The sequence below is a fragment of the Struthio camelus genome, chromosome 6 (genome assembly GCF_040807025.1).
Source record: "Struthio camelus isolate bStrCam1 chromosome 6, bStrCam1.hap1, whole genome shotgun sequence".
In the NCBI taxonomy this organism is placed as follows: domain Eukaryota; kingdom Metazoa; phylum Chordata; class Aves; order Struthioniformes; family Struthionidae; genus Struthio; species Struthio camelus.
In genome coordinates this window covers 21,640,792-21,658,431 of record NC_090947.1, presented here as the reverse complement: position 1 = coordinate 21,658,431, position 17,640 = coordinate 21,640,792, and the positions used below count along the sequence as shown (strand labels likewise).

At 38.1% G+C, this 17,640-nt stretch overlaps 1 protein-coding gene across 14 annotated transcripts in view; it reads right to left on the bottom strand.

Annotated features, from left to right (window-relative positions):
- The window catches only part of GPR155 (G protein-coupled receptor 155), a 40,439-nt gene that overhangs the window by 15,963 nt on the left and 6,836 nt on the right, over window positions 1-17,640 (bottom strand). For 8 of the 14 annotated variants that reach the window (XM_009681758.2, XM_068948524.1, XM_068948526.1 and 5 more), the window contains 4 exons: window positions 8,695-9,206; window positions 3,563-3,962; window positions 2,041-2,206; window positions 641-796 (listed from right to left, as the gene is read on the bottom strand). In XM_009681758.2, coding sequence (XP_009680053.1) covers window positions 641-796; window positions 2,041-2,206; window positions 3,563-3,962; window positions 8,695-9,193 — 1,221 coding nt within the window. In that variant the 5' untranslated portion in view covers window positions 9,194-9,206. Of the gene's footprint in view, window positions 1-640; window positions 797-2,040; window positions 2,207-3,562; window positions 3,963-8,694; window positions 9,207-13,568; window positions 13,753-16,059; window positions 16,168-16,271; window positions 17,617-17,640 lie in introns of those variants that run through there. The other 6 variants (XM_068948527.1, XM_068948525.1, XM_068948523.1 and 3 more) reach the window with 4 other exon arrangements.

Genomic DNA, 17,640 nt, shown 5'->3' with positions numbered 1-17,640 from the left:
GAAGTATTTCCTGGGAGTACCAAGGACTCATCTATAACGTGCAGAAGCCTGGGTGATCCTGAGGACAATGATATGCAAACCCATTTAAGTCTTCGGGAATGAACATGAAGCTGCCTGGCAATTTGGCTTTTAAAAAGTCTTCCACCCCACCCCTTAATCTGCCAAAATGACTTGTGACAGCAAGGGGCATTCTTCACATGCTGCTTCCCTTGATGCATAGTTTCACGACGCGAGGATTTCAGCTAAACACCAACTTGAGAAAATCCCAGCCCCCTCCAACGTGTAAGTTTTTATTTTAAAAAAGCAAACAAAATAAACACTATTTATAGCACCTGTAAAGCCAAAATACAATTCGCATTGGAAATCTGGGATGTCATATCCCTTTTTAAGAACTTGGTAACCAGAATTTTTAGGAAATCGAATTAATAAAGCTAAATTAAAACTTCCCAATTAAATACTCTCATTAATACTCATCAATGAGTCATTAATTAAATATTCATTAATGTTTCAGGAGCTTAAATTCCAGCTGAAGTGTTTACATAGCCCCCAACACTGTGATATTCAAGCACAAGCTTTGATATAATTATTCCCTGTGAGGTAAACTAGTACTGGTATGTTATTTCGCTTTGCCAGCACCTACCAGGGAAATGAGGCTGACGATACTTATGTCAAAGCTAACATTTTGGAGTGCAGATGCCAGCGGGTTGGGATCCATAGATGGGATGGTCAACAGCCAAGCAGAAACGTACATGATAGGAGCAGACACAAAAGTGCTTATCACCATGCCTGAGGTAATCTGCACAAAGAGTCAAAAAGAAACAAGAGCAGAGTTAATCGGATCTCAGGTGGAATAATCTGTCTTTAGGAATACACAGACTTGTAAAATTATGCTTGTGACTTAAACATACATAGAGCTTTAACAAATCATTGAGTAGCTTCCACGACAAATCAGTTAGAATTTGAGCCAGGAAGTACCCATTTTATACAGATGGTTAAACAGATTTTTTTTTTTTAAGAAGCTTCTGAAATAACAGGAATACAGAGTCCCCCACTGCAAACTCTTACAAAGCTTTTTCACAGATGCCAAAGACACTATTGACTCCAATGTAGGAGTGGATCTACAATGTCACAATTCATTTTTGAATGGAAATATTCACACTTAAAATAAATAAGCAATGTGTAGCTATGCAAATACTCATAAGAAATTGATGAGAAAAAGCAGCCAGATGTATTAACATATAAGTGATTTCTATCTTGATTTTTCATTGTTTTCTTCTTTTTAGCTCTTCTTAGAATTTGCAGTGATGGAATTGTGAGTTTTAAAACAGAGATCTGTAGTAGAGTAAAAGATTTCCTGAGACTGTTGAGAACAAAACTGTTGAGCTCTACAAAGCTCTACTTTTAGTGTCCATTTCTTGCCAAAATGGATAACATTAAAAAACAAGGAAAATCAAGAGGAATATTTCATCATTTCAACTGGAAAAAAACAAACAAAAAAAAAAGGAAACAGTTATAAGATTTATACCTTAAGTTAAAAAGGTAATTGATAAACTCTATGTTAAAAAAGCCAAATTCATTTCTACCACAAGATTTATCTGGAGGGAAACACAACAGAATCGGTTAAATCCAAGATTTTCCAGAAGTTTTCAGCAATAAGTCAACACCGTTCTCACTGAAATCAGTAACAGCTTTTGATTTTTTACAACCAAAACAGCAGCTCAAAGATAAAGTTTTTGAAAAAACAAGGATACAACTTCTTTATATTCAGAGTTATTCTAGTTCTTCCTATTAGAAACATGAATAAGAAAAATACAAGGACTTATTTAAAAACCTGTTCTATTAAGGCACTTGAGACACCTGGAAAATTACTTTGGTTAATCAATAATGTGAAATATAAATCAGATTTGAGATCTAGGGAGAATAAATAAACCTAGCGAATCTATACTACAGAAAAGTAATTTCATCAAGCTTTTTAAAACAAATTGATCTATAAAATTAAGTTCAAAGTTAACATAAATTGATGAGGAGCTAATTACATACAATTCCTACTTCCATGTTGAACTGAGTTGCAAATATTGCCACGCCAGGCGCTGCTGGAAAGACTCCATAAAGAAATGCATAGTTTGATAAACTGGTATGGTTCACTACATCGTCACTCTTGTCCAAGAGTTCCACCATTTCTCTACAGAGAAATGGCATCATAAGTCTGAAAAGAGTGAAAAAAATTACTCAGCCTATAGCCGTGGACTCCACTTCGCTCAGAAGAGGAACTAACGGACGTCTAAGGCCTGAACACTATTTATGACAAGTAAAATAATGACATCACTTTTAATGATTGTCTTTACTGCTACCATGACATTTACCAGCTGCTTCCAAATGTGGTGTCACAAGTTAAAACTGAAAAAATCATACACAAAAGAAATGTTAAAAAACACACCAATTAACTTCTGAGATACGTTTTCTAACGGTCAGATACATTCTTTGTACGACTTCAGTTTTCAATACATAAAATACAAAAACAAAATTCAATTTTCAACTGTTAAAAGTAGTAGCAGCTATAAGCAGTCACCAGCTATGAAACTTAGACCACATTATTAAGGTCTCTGACATGAAAGAAGAGCTCACGTTTAAGTGTTCAGTTCTAAAAGTCTTTGCCGCGCAAAAGAGCCTCGATTTATGCTATTTTGTTTGCCCTTAGCAATATCCTGGATCTTATATAGATTCGCTCTGCAAGCCTTACATAGGCATACACACGCTCACCAGCAGAGCAAAGTGATAACATTAATAAGCATTCATTTTTCCCACGTTCTTTGCATGTGTATCATTGATCTAATTTACAAATTAGTCTTTAGTTAATTGTACTGATATTCAAATCTTCAAATTTTCATAAGATTTTCATATCTTCAAATTTTACAGTATGAATTTCATCAAAATAATAGTTTCATTGTGCAAATTGTCGTCCCAGAGCAAATAAAATACTTAGTTCACCAGTAACCAAGGTATACTCAAGGGAAGATAATGATGGCATAAGCTCTATACAAAAGCTGTCATTTATTCAGGCTCAAATATCAGTTTAAGAGTGTGGTGTGATTGTTTTTCAGCTCTTCCAAAATAGTGTGGGTGATCTAAAGACACAGCGAGCAAAAACAACTAATTTAGAGATGTATTTTCTAGTCCAAAGAAAATGCAAAGGCTAGTCAACTAATACTTACGTTTACTGTTGTCTACCTACTTTACCAGTAAATTTTAATTTAACTCAGTAATTTCCCAAACTGTGATATCATAAATGACCTACAGGCAGTCCATGAAGCCATAAAACCTTTAATTTTTTTTTTTTCCACTGCAGAGCTTGACAACAGGCTTGTGGTCTGAATAATTTTTTTAAGTCAATAGTCTTATACTGTCAAAGTCTTTGGGAAGCGCTCATCTGAAATGCTTGACGTGAAACTTAATACCACTATAAGGATTTTGAGAGGAAAGCTATCTGACCAGTATATTCATAGATTAAACATTTTGAAACATTTTGAAGAACAAAAATATAAAAGTAATAAGTTGAACTTACAGTTTAGCTGTGATGAGAAGGATCAGTGCAACAAACATACCCTTTGTCACTTTTTTTGTTTGTCCCACCATGGTTAGTCCAAGATAAAAAAGTGCAGAGCCAGAAAAGGAACTGCCTAGTCCATCCAGAAAGTTTTCAAGATATTCTGGAATCTTCTGGCCAAGAATAAAGTTTGAGGCAATGCCTATGAAGACCATGAATACAATCGGGTTCTGCAAAACTCGAAGGAGCGCTAGGCCCACTATTTTCATTTTGCTGTGCGACATGGTGCGATTATCCCTCCACTTCTGGATTTCACAGAAGATAAACCCAAGAGGGTTTAACATCATAAGAGATATTGGAGCCACTAGGTAAATGTACTGGAGATATTCTGGGTAAGTGGTTTGATATAAAGCTTCAACTAGAAGACAGGAAATGAAAAGTGATGAGTGATAATTATTCAATATAAAAATAAGTTAACATTGGCATTGATTTTTGTTGTCTGAAAACTAGGGAAAAATTATTGCATCATCCTTCAGAACTAACGGCATTTGCAACTGATGTAAGAAGATATAGTTAAGAGAAGCACTTCTATTTACCATTAGGCCGCAGTCATGTCACGAATATATTAAAGATCGAAGATGAACTATCCAGCACTATTTAATGATTCTACGAATATTCAATAGGTACAGAAAATAAAATCATTCTGAAACAAGGATGCCAGTACTGCTAAGCAACATAAGTAAACCCACATGCCCTTTGAGTCATCCCAAATGCTAAACAAAGCAATTGTTTTCATTGAATTGCTTTTTCTCCCCAGAAGCATGGGAGAGTTGTGGAGAATTACAAGCAGGTTTGCAGGATGCAAGTTTGTTTGTCTTCTTAGGAAAAGTCTTACATCTCTGAAAGGTGACCAGTTATCAATGGGTAAGTCAGGTATAATCTTTCTACTCTTATTACATAAAACACAACAAAACAATAACAAAATAAAAAATACATTAGCACAAAATTATTAGTTCATTCTCTGGAACTACTCAGGGCAAGAGCAACGACTGTAGTTCTGGTTTCAGAGCACAACTTGTTTCTGTGACCCTGGGTAAGCTGTTAAATTTTCACAGACGCACAGCTATGTTGTATTTGTGGAGTCTGAAGATCAAGTCATTTACCTCTTCCCTGACTTACTTGGTCTCCCTGTAAAAGGCGTGAGGATACACATTACACTGGCTAGTTATCAGTTTAATTAAAAAAAAATCATAGATCTTGCCATTCTAATAGTCTTCCTTACATCCCCTTTCTTATGTCAGAGAAGGTATTTAAGGCATGGCCAGTGGTTTTGAAGGTTTCAATATTTCTACCAAACACCATCTGGTGAAACAACAGGAAATATAAAAATGGTCTCGGGAAGCTTAATTTTGTATCAGTCTTCCATATAAAAAAAGGTTCATCCAAGTAGTTCTGTCACTAGTCTTACGTTTCACAAGTAGTAACTCCATGAACTTGACGTGATTCTTGAAAGTTCCACAAACAGGAGCAGAGAATATAAGGCAGATTAAAATATATATATATATATTATGCTTCTATTTTGCTGAACTATAAATTTACAGAACTGCCAGAAATAGGCTCCACAAGAGAGACAGTGTGGCAGTTGAACACTAACATCTCAGTTAGTGCTAAGAAAAAATTCAAAATCAGTATATAAACCTCAACTCTCTGATCTCGTGGTTTGTGTTTCATCTATTGTCTAGACTAACTTGTTCAGACATGCAAAAAAAGCATTGTGAAGAAAAAGTCTTTTAAAAATTACTTCCTTTTCCCAGCCATCACTAGGGTAGGTAATTTTGTACGTAAACTGAAATCCATTTGTATAAGCATGACTTCAAATAACAACTGAAACAAAATAAAGGAAGAAAAAAAGAGTCTCAGCTTGATTTTTCAGTAACAATTTTGTAACAGTAAATGATGTCAAGATATACCTTTTGTGAGAGACAATAACAAGTTTTCTGAATACTTCTGCCAAAGCAAAGAGCTGCTCGATCCTTTTAACAGACTAGTATCTTTGAAACCAAGAATATCAGATGGGGCCAAGAAGTCAAAATACCTTTGGGGTTTTAGAAGAGTATCCACTTACAAGACTCCTTCTTCAGATATTTTCTTTACATTGCTAGATTAAGCACCTCACTTCCATTCACAGCTTTTTGCATTCCACATGATTAACATTATTCAGAGTACTTAAGTTATTAGCGACTGTTACAGGAGAAGTAAAAGGAATTCAACTATGCTATGCTGCTATGCTGAAATAAAGGAACCTAAACTTGCAACAAATTGCAACCCAGTGAACTGCATCACCTCTAGGAGTCCTTGGTTTACCTCTTCCAGATGAATAATAAAAACTTCACATCCCATCTAACAATGACTTACTTTCAACGTGTACAGAAAGAATATCTTCCGTAATGCATTAAAAACAAATCATTGATACCTTTGCAGAACTCTGAGTTGTACTTTATGTGACTATAAGTAACAACAACACTTATGCAACTTACTTTTTTGTAGCTAAATATAGACAAGAGCAGTGCCTGCAGAGAAAAAAAATATAAGCAGCTTTCCTCACAGCTCTACTTATTTATGTGCATTGCCAAAACATCATCTGCTCCGAATTCCCTTTCTGACATTTTCAAGGAAAGTTATCCTATTGCAGGAGCACTCCCTGACTGTTCTTTTAAACTGTATGCTCATTTACAGGAGAAACGCTGAACTTTTCCTTGAGGAAGTTTAAATCAAGTATTTGTTTTCACTGCTGCTACACATTTCCATTAAAACATCAGGTTTTCCTCTAAACAGAAACAAAACATGACCTATAACCGTAAGAAAAATGAAGAGAAAAGAAAAACCCACAAAAAACAAACTAAAACAAAAAAAGCAAGCCGTTCTTTGTCTAGCCCAGCCTTCCAAACACTTTAGACAAGCCACTAACAGTAAAAAAGCTGCACATGGGACAGCAAAAGCCCAACACTAGCAAAAGTTTGGGGATGAGAGAAGAGGAGAAAGGAAAGGAAAGGACAAGGAAGGAAATAACAGCTCTAAGAAATAAAGAGCTCTAAAGTGCTTATAACCAGTATTATGTAGTGTCAGGCATTCCACTAAAGCTCTTAAGGAACTAAAATTTTTGAATTTGGTAGCATGCCCACAGAAGAAATATCAATCATATCTTAAAAGTAGTAAAATATTTGAAAAAAAAAAAAGTAAACTGACATGAAAGTTGTTCAAATTAGAAAGATGTTTTAACTAAAAAGATACAGTGGAAGTGGATGTAGAGAGAAGGTCAAAGGAAAAGAGAGAGAAACCCTAACTGGTGCTGTAATCCAAGATCCAGAAACAAAGAAGTAATCCTCACAGCCCTATCTGTGCTATTCCCCTTGGGGAAAATCAGAAGAATAAGTCTCAGGAGAAGCAACTGAAGGAAATATGGTATTTTGGTCTAAGGAAGAGAAAGGCAGCAACTGTATTTGTCTATATTTCATACATATCCAGTAATCTTTAAGAGAATAAGAAAGATTCATGATTCTCCTGAGCATGCTGCCCTGGAGTAGGAAGAACAAGGCTGAATACTCCTCCAGTTTATCTAAAACATGGAGCTACTTGTTGCTGAGTATAATCTGGAATTGCACATCTAAGCTTCTGTTTCGTAACTGTATTTTCAATTCTGTGATTAAGTATCTTGCTTTTTACTTTGCTAGATCAAATTTGTTTCCTTTCCTCGTTCTTAACCTCGTCTGAACGATACGAGTATTCTCAAAAGCGTTTGAGAGGCAGAGAGAACTTTCTCTTCAGGGAGCAGCAAACAAATGGAGTAGAGTCCCGGCATCTTCTCCAAATGCCATCCGCTCGAGGTGTATTTTGGAACTGCTGATACTTGCAGCGTGCTTCTCCCCACCAGCCACAGAGGTCAGCCTAGGGAGAGGCAGCCTCAAAAGCTACACTGGCACAGAAGAATCTCCGAAAGGAGGTATAAACTACTGCGCTTCAGACCGTAGTAGGCAGAAGAAACCTGCCACAACTCCAGGTGGCTCCCTAAGCATCACAGTGTGTATGGCTAAAAGTGTCTAACAAACCATTAACAAAAACTCTAAGAAGGAGGGAAAAAAAATTTTGCTTACCAAAAAGGAAGAAAATAATAGCCTTATAGAGATTGAGATAAAGTTAAGTTTAATGATTTATATTGCTTGAAATTCAAAATAGAGGCTTACAAAACCAAGAGTTCACAGCTATACAAGTTATACTCTGAATACCCCCCCTTTTTCTTTAAAACTCCACTGGACTGATGGTTGTTTACACACAACAAGAAAGGCGTCACCACAGCCATATGAAATTCCAATTTGAGACACACAAATGCAAATTACTACAAATCATACAATAATCTTGCTTTTAAAGGACTGATTTCCTCCCAGGACATATCCTAAAGCATGTCTGCTAGCTATAGTAGAATAAAGATCAGTGGATTAAACTTGATTTGCAACATAAACTAAGATACGTTAAGTAATACAGAAATTGGATGTTTCTTCTGAACAGATTAAAAGTTTCAGCACATAAATATCACAACAGATAGACATCAATGTTATGCTAGATGATTTCCTTGAGCCAGACCAACAGTTAATGCCAAATTAGTACAAAAAACACTACAGCTATTTCAGAAGCCACACTTATAGGCTCATAGTTTACACAGGAAGGAATTTTGGTCTTGAAAGCAAGTCTGGTAATTTCTCATAAGGACATTCTTAACATGCAGTAAGTGTAAGGTAGCTTATACCAATTTTAAAAGGGTATTTTACCTCTTTTTTTTTTTTTTTAATTCGATTTAACTTAATACAACCAGATCACTCAGTCATAGGCAGTTTGCAGTCAGACTGTTTTAAATTTTGTCTCATTCTTGCCAGTTGACAGTTTTCTTCTCTCATTAAAGAGTATATTATCTGAGGGTTTTTTTTTTTTTTTTTTTTTTTTTAAGAACTTCCTCAAGAGATGTGACTTGAGACTTGGTTTAGGCAGTTCACAACTTCAGTTTAGAAATTCATTTCAAATTGTGGAAACTTAAAAGCAAAACCGTCTAGAACAATGAAAAATAATTTAAAAAAAAGAAAGCATAAGTAGATACTTACCTATTGGATATCCCAGTGCAAAGTCATTGCTTTGTGTAGCAAAAATTGGAAACAAACCTGCTTTGCTAAATCGATTCTCAGGATTGGCCACCAACAATGTTAAAATGCAGACTAAGAAAAATACAGAAGCTTTGGCAACTAATATACTGTACAGAAAGGACCAATTCACATTAGAAAAGTTAAGTACCACCATGTTTTTGAACAGTAGCGCTGGGAGTGCAAAACGGGAGACAAAATTTCCCAGTCCTTTGGCCTGAGTCGATGTGATAATGTTGGCTCTTCCAGCTATGTACCCACAAAGAATTATTCCGAAGCATTCTAACAGGGCTGGGAAAAGCCTGCTTATTGACATAGACGGAGGACTACTGGTGGTATTGATACTGAGTCCAGTTTGCCCAGGCAAAGAAATGGACATATTAGCTGGAGCTGAGAGGTTCTTTGCACTGAAGTCTGAATAACTATCCATTTCCTTTGACCACTTTTTCCAAAAAAACTGCATGCAATGGTCTCATCTGTAAAATAAAAAAAAAAAGTACTTATTAACTTCTAGATCAGTGTTTGTGCATATTTACAGTATCTGGCTTGCTGACAGAAGTATAAACACTTACCAGTGCATTACAAATTAACAATGAGACAAGTGATAAGTAGCTACAGAGAAAAAACACTGAGAAAGTAAAAAGAAGAAAAACTATTCTATATACATAGCATTTTTTTCCACAAATCCACACAATTCACCAGGAAGAGTCGGATGATACAGGGACTAAAACGTCAGATCTCAACTTGAAACTTGAGGATAAAACTGAAATATTAGAATTAAACGAAGTTTAGAAATTCAGAAAGTTGAAAATCAGTTGGAAGGAAAGGAGATTATGACTTCAGTATTTTTTATTCTTATTTTAGGATCTAAACATCATTTAGAATAACTTACAGCTATTTAGCCTTTCCAGTCGGAAAACAGTAACTGCTAAAATCTCACAGTGTAGCCCTTGCTTTGCTGGACTACCATTAAAAGCCTATGTAGCTTCGGCTGGAAAGCACAAGACTCCTTAAAACTGCCTATATTCTCATTAGCAACTTGTAACTTTATTTACCTCCTCAACTCACTGTCAGTTCCCAGCTACAGTTTCCACCTTCTCCTTGCCTTCAACTTTCCATTTGTGTGTTTCTCTTCTCCAGTACCCTTTGTTTGCCCCATGATCTTATTGGGATAAGATCCTAGGTCCTGCCTAAACTATGTTCAACTTGCTTCTTTCTCCTCTTTCTCCTGAAAACATAAAAATACATTCTAAACTTACAACATTAAAAAAAAAAAAAAAACACCTCTTGACCTCTCTTTAACTACTGCCCTTTCATCTCTGCTCCCACATGCACAATTTACAAGTGGCCAGGAGCTCTTCTCCTTTAGGTCCATCTTTAGATCCTATTTAATCAAGTTTCTGTCCCTGAAACAGCTCTTACCAAAATCCTTAGAGGCCAAAACCTTCTTAAACTCTCAGAGTTCCACCTTCATCTTTTCTGACCATCATACACCTTTATCATAATCACCTTCTTCTTGAAGTCTGGCCCTTCCTATATCTTTTGTAATTACAGCTCCTCCTAATTCTCCTCCCATCTCTACTGGTTCCTTCAACATTTCCATGAGAGAAACCCTCTAAATTTCTATGGGTGCTGATAGGGCTCTTTCCTTGTTCCTCTTTTTTCCCTCCCTACATCCTCTGCCTGTGTACTTTCACAAGCACTGATTCAATTATAAACATATGACTCATGGATCTCCTTTTCTCTAATCCAGACCTATTTCTTCTGTTAAAACCACCATTGCAGCCTGTCTCCAAAATCTCTTCTGTGAATATCCTGCTGTCAATTCAAGTCCAATGAGCCTGAAATAGAGCTCTCATACTCTGTCAAAAAAAGTACTCTTTAAGTTACTATGGACCATGCATCTATTTTGCTAAAGAAGTGAGTGACAAAGGTCAAAACAAACCAAAAAAAACCCCTTTGATTTTTGGAAAATGTAATCTTACTGAACTCTGAATATTATAGATTAATATAGATTATTAATATATTAATCTATAATACTGCTACAAGGATAATTCTCCTAGCTTATCAGTCAGTTCTTTCTTTGTACATCCTTCCACGTTCTTCCCACATGAAACTTGTTCTCATGTTCTGTTACAGTGCAAGCTATATGCCCTCTTAATCTCTCATTTAGTAATGAGCTCTATTCCCACTACTGATCAGCCAAGAACATCGTAATAAATTTCTCAGTTGCTTTTGTGCTTTTTCCCATGCACATGCTAATGTTCAGGAACAGCTCAAAAGAATCAGTGAAGGTATCCCGCTTCCTTATTTCAAACTCAAATTATAATCCTTTATAGTTTTGATACCCATAAAAAGAACAGTATTTACTGGGCTGCTAATATGCTACCTATAAATATGGCTTATGCTGTCCCATCATATATGCCAGCTAAACTACTCACAGGTTTTTTCAAAAAGAAGTGAACTTTTTGTCATGTTTGCACAGCAGCTAGCACAACTCCTAGATGCTACACCGTGACCAAAGGGAACAAATATTCAGAGCAGGCAGCTAGAGCAGCAAAACCTGAGGAGCAACCCTCCTCCTCTCCGAAAAAGTTTTAGCTGTGGGCCTCACATCCAGCAGCAGACAAAGTATAAAGGTTAAAGCATGTATTAATGTAATAAACTGAAGCAAGCTGTTTGTCTTTGAATGGTTTAGCACCATACACCATTGTAAAACTAGGGCCTATTAGAGAGGATAACAGTCCATGCTGTTCTCACTGGCTACGATGACTACTCTGTCTGAGCGGTGAGACATTTGAGAATCTCACTAAATTGGCCTGCTGATACACTAAATTAAAGTAGCACTATCTCGCCTGCATTTCACCAAAGCTCTGTAATATCTCTGAACAAAAAGAGACAATATTGTGCATTCAGTCAGGTGTAAAGCCAGTGGCCCCTAAGAGAGCTATGGATACTGCGGTAGGATTACAGAACCTCAGAAGAGAGGTGAGGAGGTAGGAAGAGCCTTCTCAGTCTTACAATTACGTAAAACTTCATGTGCATGGGCAGAATCACGTTCCTCCAACGATCAAATAATTTTCCGTGAGAAAAGATGGGAGTTTAAGAGACTGAGCCATCTCAATTCTCCTGGTTTCCCTGGGTCTGCACACAAAGCTAACTGGGGCCGGGGGGGGGGGGGGGGGGGGCTGTCCTGTCCATGCAGAAAATGCCAAGACATCAGCTGAGGGTTTAGATGATTAGGAGAGGCAGTTTCACTTTAAACTTGTTTGGCAGCTGATACACCTGTGACAATTAATATCACAAAAACATAGCATAGACTAGGCCTAAAAGCATTACTGAAGCTATTCACCTTGCCTAACACTGTTGCGTACTGCTAAAAACTGCGTACTGGTGGTAGTTCACAGATGGAGTTTTAAAAATGAGCATTACAGCTACCTCTACTTTCTTCTGTGAAGCATCTCCAACTTGGAGATAGAAGATTAAAATCTGTATCCATTTCTTTCTTCTTTATAAAAAGATTAACTTCGGGTTTTGGTCATTCTGAAGTCATAAGGATACACACTCTAAAATCCAGAATAGGTGCGAACTTTTCTCCAGCTTAATGGACATTAATCTCCCAAGCTTAGTTTACACTGGCTCAGCAACTGGTATTTTTCAAGGTAGCTTTCCAAAACCTCAGCTGTTACAAATTTTAACACTATACAGTATAGTACAACTGGGAACCACCGGCATTACATCCTTCTAGTGCTTCTGTAGAGAAAATATGTTCGCTTCAAACAAAGTTCAGTCAGGCTAAATATACATAGTTACTCAAGATTTTTGCAGTAACTGCTGTGAGATAGAAAAACACTGGTAGGCTTCTTCTACTGGCATCCAGAATTAAGGACAATTTCAGGAGTTCCATTAATGCCCACAAACATTATTAAATTAACTCCCCAACTTAACAGAGCTGGCCACAGCACCCAGTTTATTAACTTATTCGCTTCTACACCAAATTCCAAGCTCCTTTTTAACATGTTACCTATTCACATGCGGCTGCAGCAATGCCTCCAAATTATCTAAACTGTGCACAGAAATCAGAAATTCTTCTGCCTTGTCACAGCCACAGAAAGATACAGTCAGTACTTGAGCATGACTTGTGACACTGGCTCAGTTTGCTGAGTACACTGAAGATGCAAGCGTGACCCAAGGAGGCAAAAAACAGCCTCCAGACAAACAGCCCTGGGGCACTAGAAGGTACCAACCCAGTCTAGGTAAAAATCCTTCAGTTTACATGCGTTTGCAGGAACTTTATTCCTATGATTTGTTCCAGTGTAAAATTACCTCTCCTCTCAAAAGAGCAAGATCTCCAGAACAGTTATGTGAACTTATTTTAAGCCTCCGCATTAAGGTGATTAGGCTTGCATCAACACAAGATAGGACCTACTAACGAGAATTTTGTCACCTACTCTAGAAAGTGGTTATACCTCTTCTCCTCACAATACCAAGGGCCCGTCTGCATTTTTCTTATTGTTCCTCTTTTTCTTTACAACAAACATAAGAGGAGTAACCCTTACTGAGTGCTAGGCAAGGAAGATTAAATTTGATCACGGATTGTAACTTCTCAACCTCGCATGAAAGCTTATGGCAAAGGCTTTTTCTACCTTCAGGACAGGACTTACAGAGAACAAATCATCACCTTTCAGGCTCACACCTTGCTTTGTGCAACTCTGACCTCTCTCACTTGTTCATCATCAAGCACGAATTTTAACATGATACACCCTTCCAGTTAGCCAGTGATCCACATATGACACAGGGGCCAATTGACTATTCTAATTCAGCACAATATCACTTACCAATATTCCTACATACAATTATTTAGACCCATGACAGTCAAATTCAAATATCCACTAAATTAGATTAAGTATTTATGGACAAGAGACACATCTTGGGACTCCGGATCTTCACTGCTTTCCAATGATCCTCTTTGAAAGGGCAGACTACAAGAATGCAGGGTCTGTATGCAAGTGGACACAAAGCCTGTAAATTAAGATGAAGAGAGGGGACATCAATTAATTGGTCAATAGCAAAGTCTTGCCAGGAACAGATATGGGCTTGGTGACAGAACTCTGAAAATTACACATCCCATCAGCTAACTCCATATTTAAACTTGTCTCAAGTAAATCCCAAAGTACTCATGGAAGGAAGTTAATATAATTTCCCTCCATTTTATAGAGATGGAAACTAAGGCAAAGGCATTCTGATTTGCCACGAGTCATCTAACATACCAGTGGCAAAGCTGAGATTTCCAATTCCCAGTCCTGCTCTTCGCATAGCTTAGTGGCTAGGCTTGTCCAAATTGAAAGCCAGTTTAAGAGTCTTACCAGCTTCTTTTTATCTTTTCCTCACGGGATAAAAAACTCATAACAGCCACGTAAATAAGGAAATAAATCAAGTTAGAGCAAAGGTGAGATCTTGTACACTGTCTATTTCACACTCTGGCTTCCAACATATGCATATTCATGTGCAGCATAGACTCCTTAATTCATGATTTGCATTTATGCCTGAGGTTTTCAGTAAGCAACACTACAAAGCTGTTGTAATTTATTTGTACTAAGCAGCTGCATCACCCAAATCTGTTCAGTAGCTTTGGCTACCTCTTCTCCTACGGAAAATGAGTTTCACTCCAAGTAGGGTTTATTTAAGTGTTGCTTTTTAAAAATGTTGGAGAAGACAGATTCACCTAGATATGTTTAGACCAGAGCTCAGTATTGCCTATTATGTAACAACGGGGAAAAAAAATTGCAATAAATAAAGCAGGCAATAAACCACTTCTAGCAAACTAGAACTCTGCACTACTAGCAAAACCTAAAGTGACTGGAGTTCACAAAAATGTCCAAACAAAGGATCAAACTTTGTTTTATCACTGCAAAAGATAGAGAGATTTTCAATGCTGAATTTATGAAAGAAGCAGACACATTCTGTACTAGTGGCAAGGTGGAAAGTTCTTATGTGCACTTTTTTGGTGCAACTCCACCTCAAATTCTTCAAGCTTCGCAAATTGCAGCATTCATAAAGGCAAGGATCTCAGCAGCATGGAGCATTCAACCTGCTCCTTGCTCTGTTGAGGTATTTTTCAGCAATAAGCTAAACTTGGGGGGTGTTTTTAAACCAAAGCAACACTTGATCTGCAGTAGAAATGCATTATCCTGGCTGTATCTATCTCTAAATTCTGCCATTCCTTCTCATCCCCAATGCCTTCCTATTGGAGGCCACATCTCTTACCACTGTGTCAGTATTAATGACGAAATTTGTTTTCTGACATTTTTACTCACAAGAGCCATACTACATATACAGTCAAACAGTTTGAAAGACTTTTGCAGCTATTGCTTCTCTTTCCTCTCTTTCTCCTCTGAAAAATGTTTTGAGCTACCTATGTCTTTCGCTTGCACAGAGCCCTTATAGGTGACTCCTGTCTCACCTACGAATACTTTTAAGTCAAGATACTTTAAGTCAAGATACTTTAAGCCAAAATCTTGCCCAAGTTGACTAAGCATCTCATGTCCTCCCATCTGTATTGATATCATTATTTGTCCTCATAAAATCCCTAGGAAATATGGCAGTGCCCTTGCCCCCATTTTATAATTCAGCACTCACTCAAACCAATTTGCAGAAGACTTTGACACTGTAGTTTTACCAGTTAGCAGCGCGTACTAAATTCTACCTCCTCCCCCAGGGTGCCAAGGTGTTCCTGCAGGCTATCGCCACCCCAAACTTCATTCCAAAGACGATCTGCCTGAACAGCCTGCCAGGCACCGTTTTTGGCGGACTGCGTGAGTTTCAGGGAGAGAAGCTGCACCACAATAAAGCTGCCACTGGCACTTCTCAGAGGGCTTTGAATACGAACCCTCTTTTGAGCCCAGAGACGGGTGCATCCCAGAGCATTCACATCTAACTTGCAGACCATCTATTATAGAGAGGCAAGTATTTTCCAGAAACACAGGATCTTCACAATGTGGTGCTTCACACAGTGAATACTTCTCCCAGCTCCTTTTGCTCTCTAGGATACATTTGTTGATATAACTGTCATGAGATCAACTGATGACTAATCACAGATCTAACATACCACTTCATCACACCTAGGGTTTAATTCAAACTACCTTCTCACATGAGCAAAAACCTCTTCAGTTTATGGTTCTTAATCAAACCATTGATGTCAATCTGATGCAAAACCAAAACCTTATATATTCTACACAGAAACTCAGATGTTCTCTCTGTAAGCATAACAAATTAATTAGTGAAATGACACTAAAGCAAGGAAATTAAACACAGGCCAAAGGATAGCACCTGGCTTTGGCTGCACAGCATCTATCGGCTTCGGTTCTCCCTTCAGGGACTTCAGATTGAGATTTGACTCCTTGAAAACCCACTTGCAGCTGCATATGTTGTTGGGAACTGCGGACCGATAAATACATAGCTTTTAGGAATAACACTGCCTTGTCTGCTATTGACTGCATCAAGAGCAGCTGCTTGTAGCCAAACTGGCAGCTTAAACTCACAAGGAAGCATGGTTCAGAGAGCATCAGATGAAGCCTGGCATGGAGATCAGCAATAGAGAGGGAGTAAGGAACCAGTGCAGTTTATCTTCCCCTTGAACTAAACTGAAGCAATGATATTTGCCTACTGCTCTTGCAGGTTGTCAATATTTGTAAAATGTTAAAATTCACCAGAACACAAACTGAATTCTCCAGCAACTGCGAGTTAAGCAATATCTAGTTCCCCTCTCTGAAGTAGAAAGGCAGGAAAATCCCTTTCATGCTTTTTTAAACTTTATTTTAATAAAAGCCAAAGACAACATGAGAGAGACGTCAAAATGCACCTTCTCTCTGGCCATTCACTTTCAAACTTTTAGGTGAAAATCACTGTCAGGATAATTCTGGTGACACTGGCAAGACTACATGGATCGTTGATAAATTAAATCCCCAAACATGACCTCATTTGCCACTTTAATGCAATCCAGAAACATCCCAAGGATGACACATGAATTTGTCCAGGAGGCTGGAAGCGGAACCAGGGCTGGAAGACTTACCATCCATAAAAGCTCTAGGACCTCATCCTCAATCTCAGACAAGACTATATCGTACGCATTTCTCACATAAAGTTTCTACAGTAAGTCTGGAGAGGAAGTAAGTCTAGAGAGTTACAGTGATAAAATTAAGCGGGGAGAAGTGATTACTGCAGTTCCTATTCTTGCAAATTAAGCGCAATTTTTACCATTCTCGTCACTGGGCTAGGAAAGCAGACACAGGACAACAGCGTAGCAGCCGTTAACCCGAGAAGCTGGCCACCACTCCCATGAAATCCTGGCAATGCCACAAGAAATTTCAGACCCTGAATCTCTCCGGGCAAGCTGCTTTTCAAAATTACATTTCCTTTTTCAGGTTTTGTTGTGTTTTGATTCCCTATGCTGTTGCCACAAGACAGCAGCCAGGGAGTCGGTCTCGAGGCGGTGCAGCCGAGGCCTAACGCCGAACCGGCAGTGCTCAAAATGGCAACGCTCTCAGCTGCACCAAAATTTATCAGCATCGGTGTTTGAACAAGTCCCAGTGAAGCAACTCGTGCCAAGAGCGGAAAACAACACACCATAAAAAATAAATGGAAAACACACGTTGCCTTAATCTTCAATCAAAGTCATCTTAGGACTTGCTAACAGACGCGTTTTTGAAGTAAACAGCAAAATAATTTGCAAAAAGGGTGTTTTTTGGTTTTTTTTCCTCCTTTAACCGGCAGCACCGCTCACCCAGCGCCGCGCTTACCCACTGGCCACACGAGGACGAAGCATCTTACCGCTTCGCTGGGGAAAAGCGGCAGCGGCGCGAAAGCCTTCGCCTTCGCCTTCCCCTCGCCGCCCCCCGCCCGTCCCCGCAC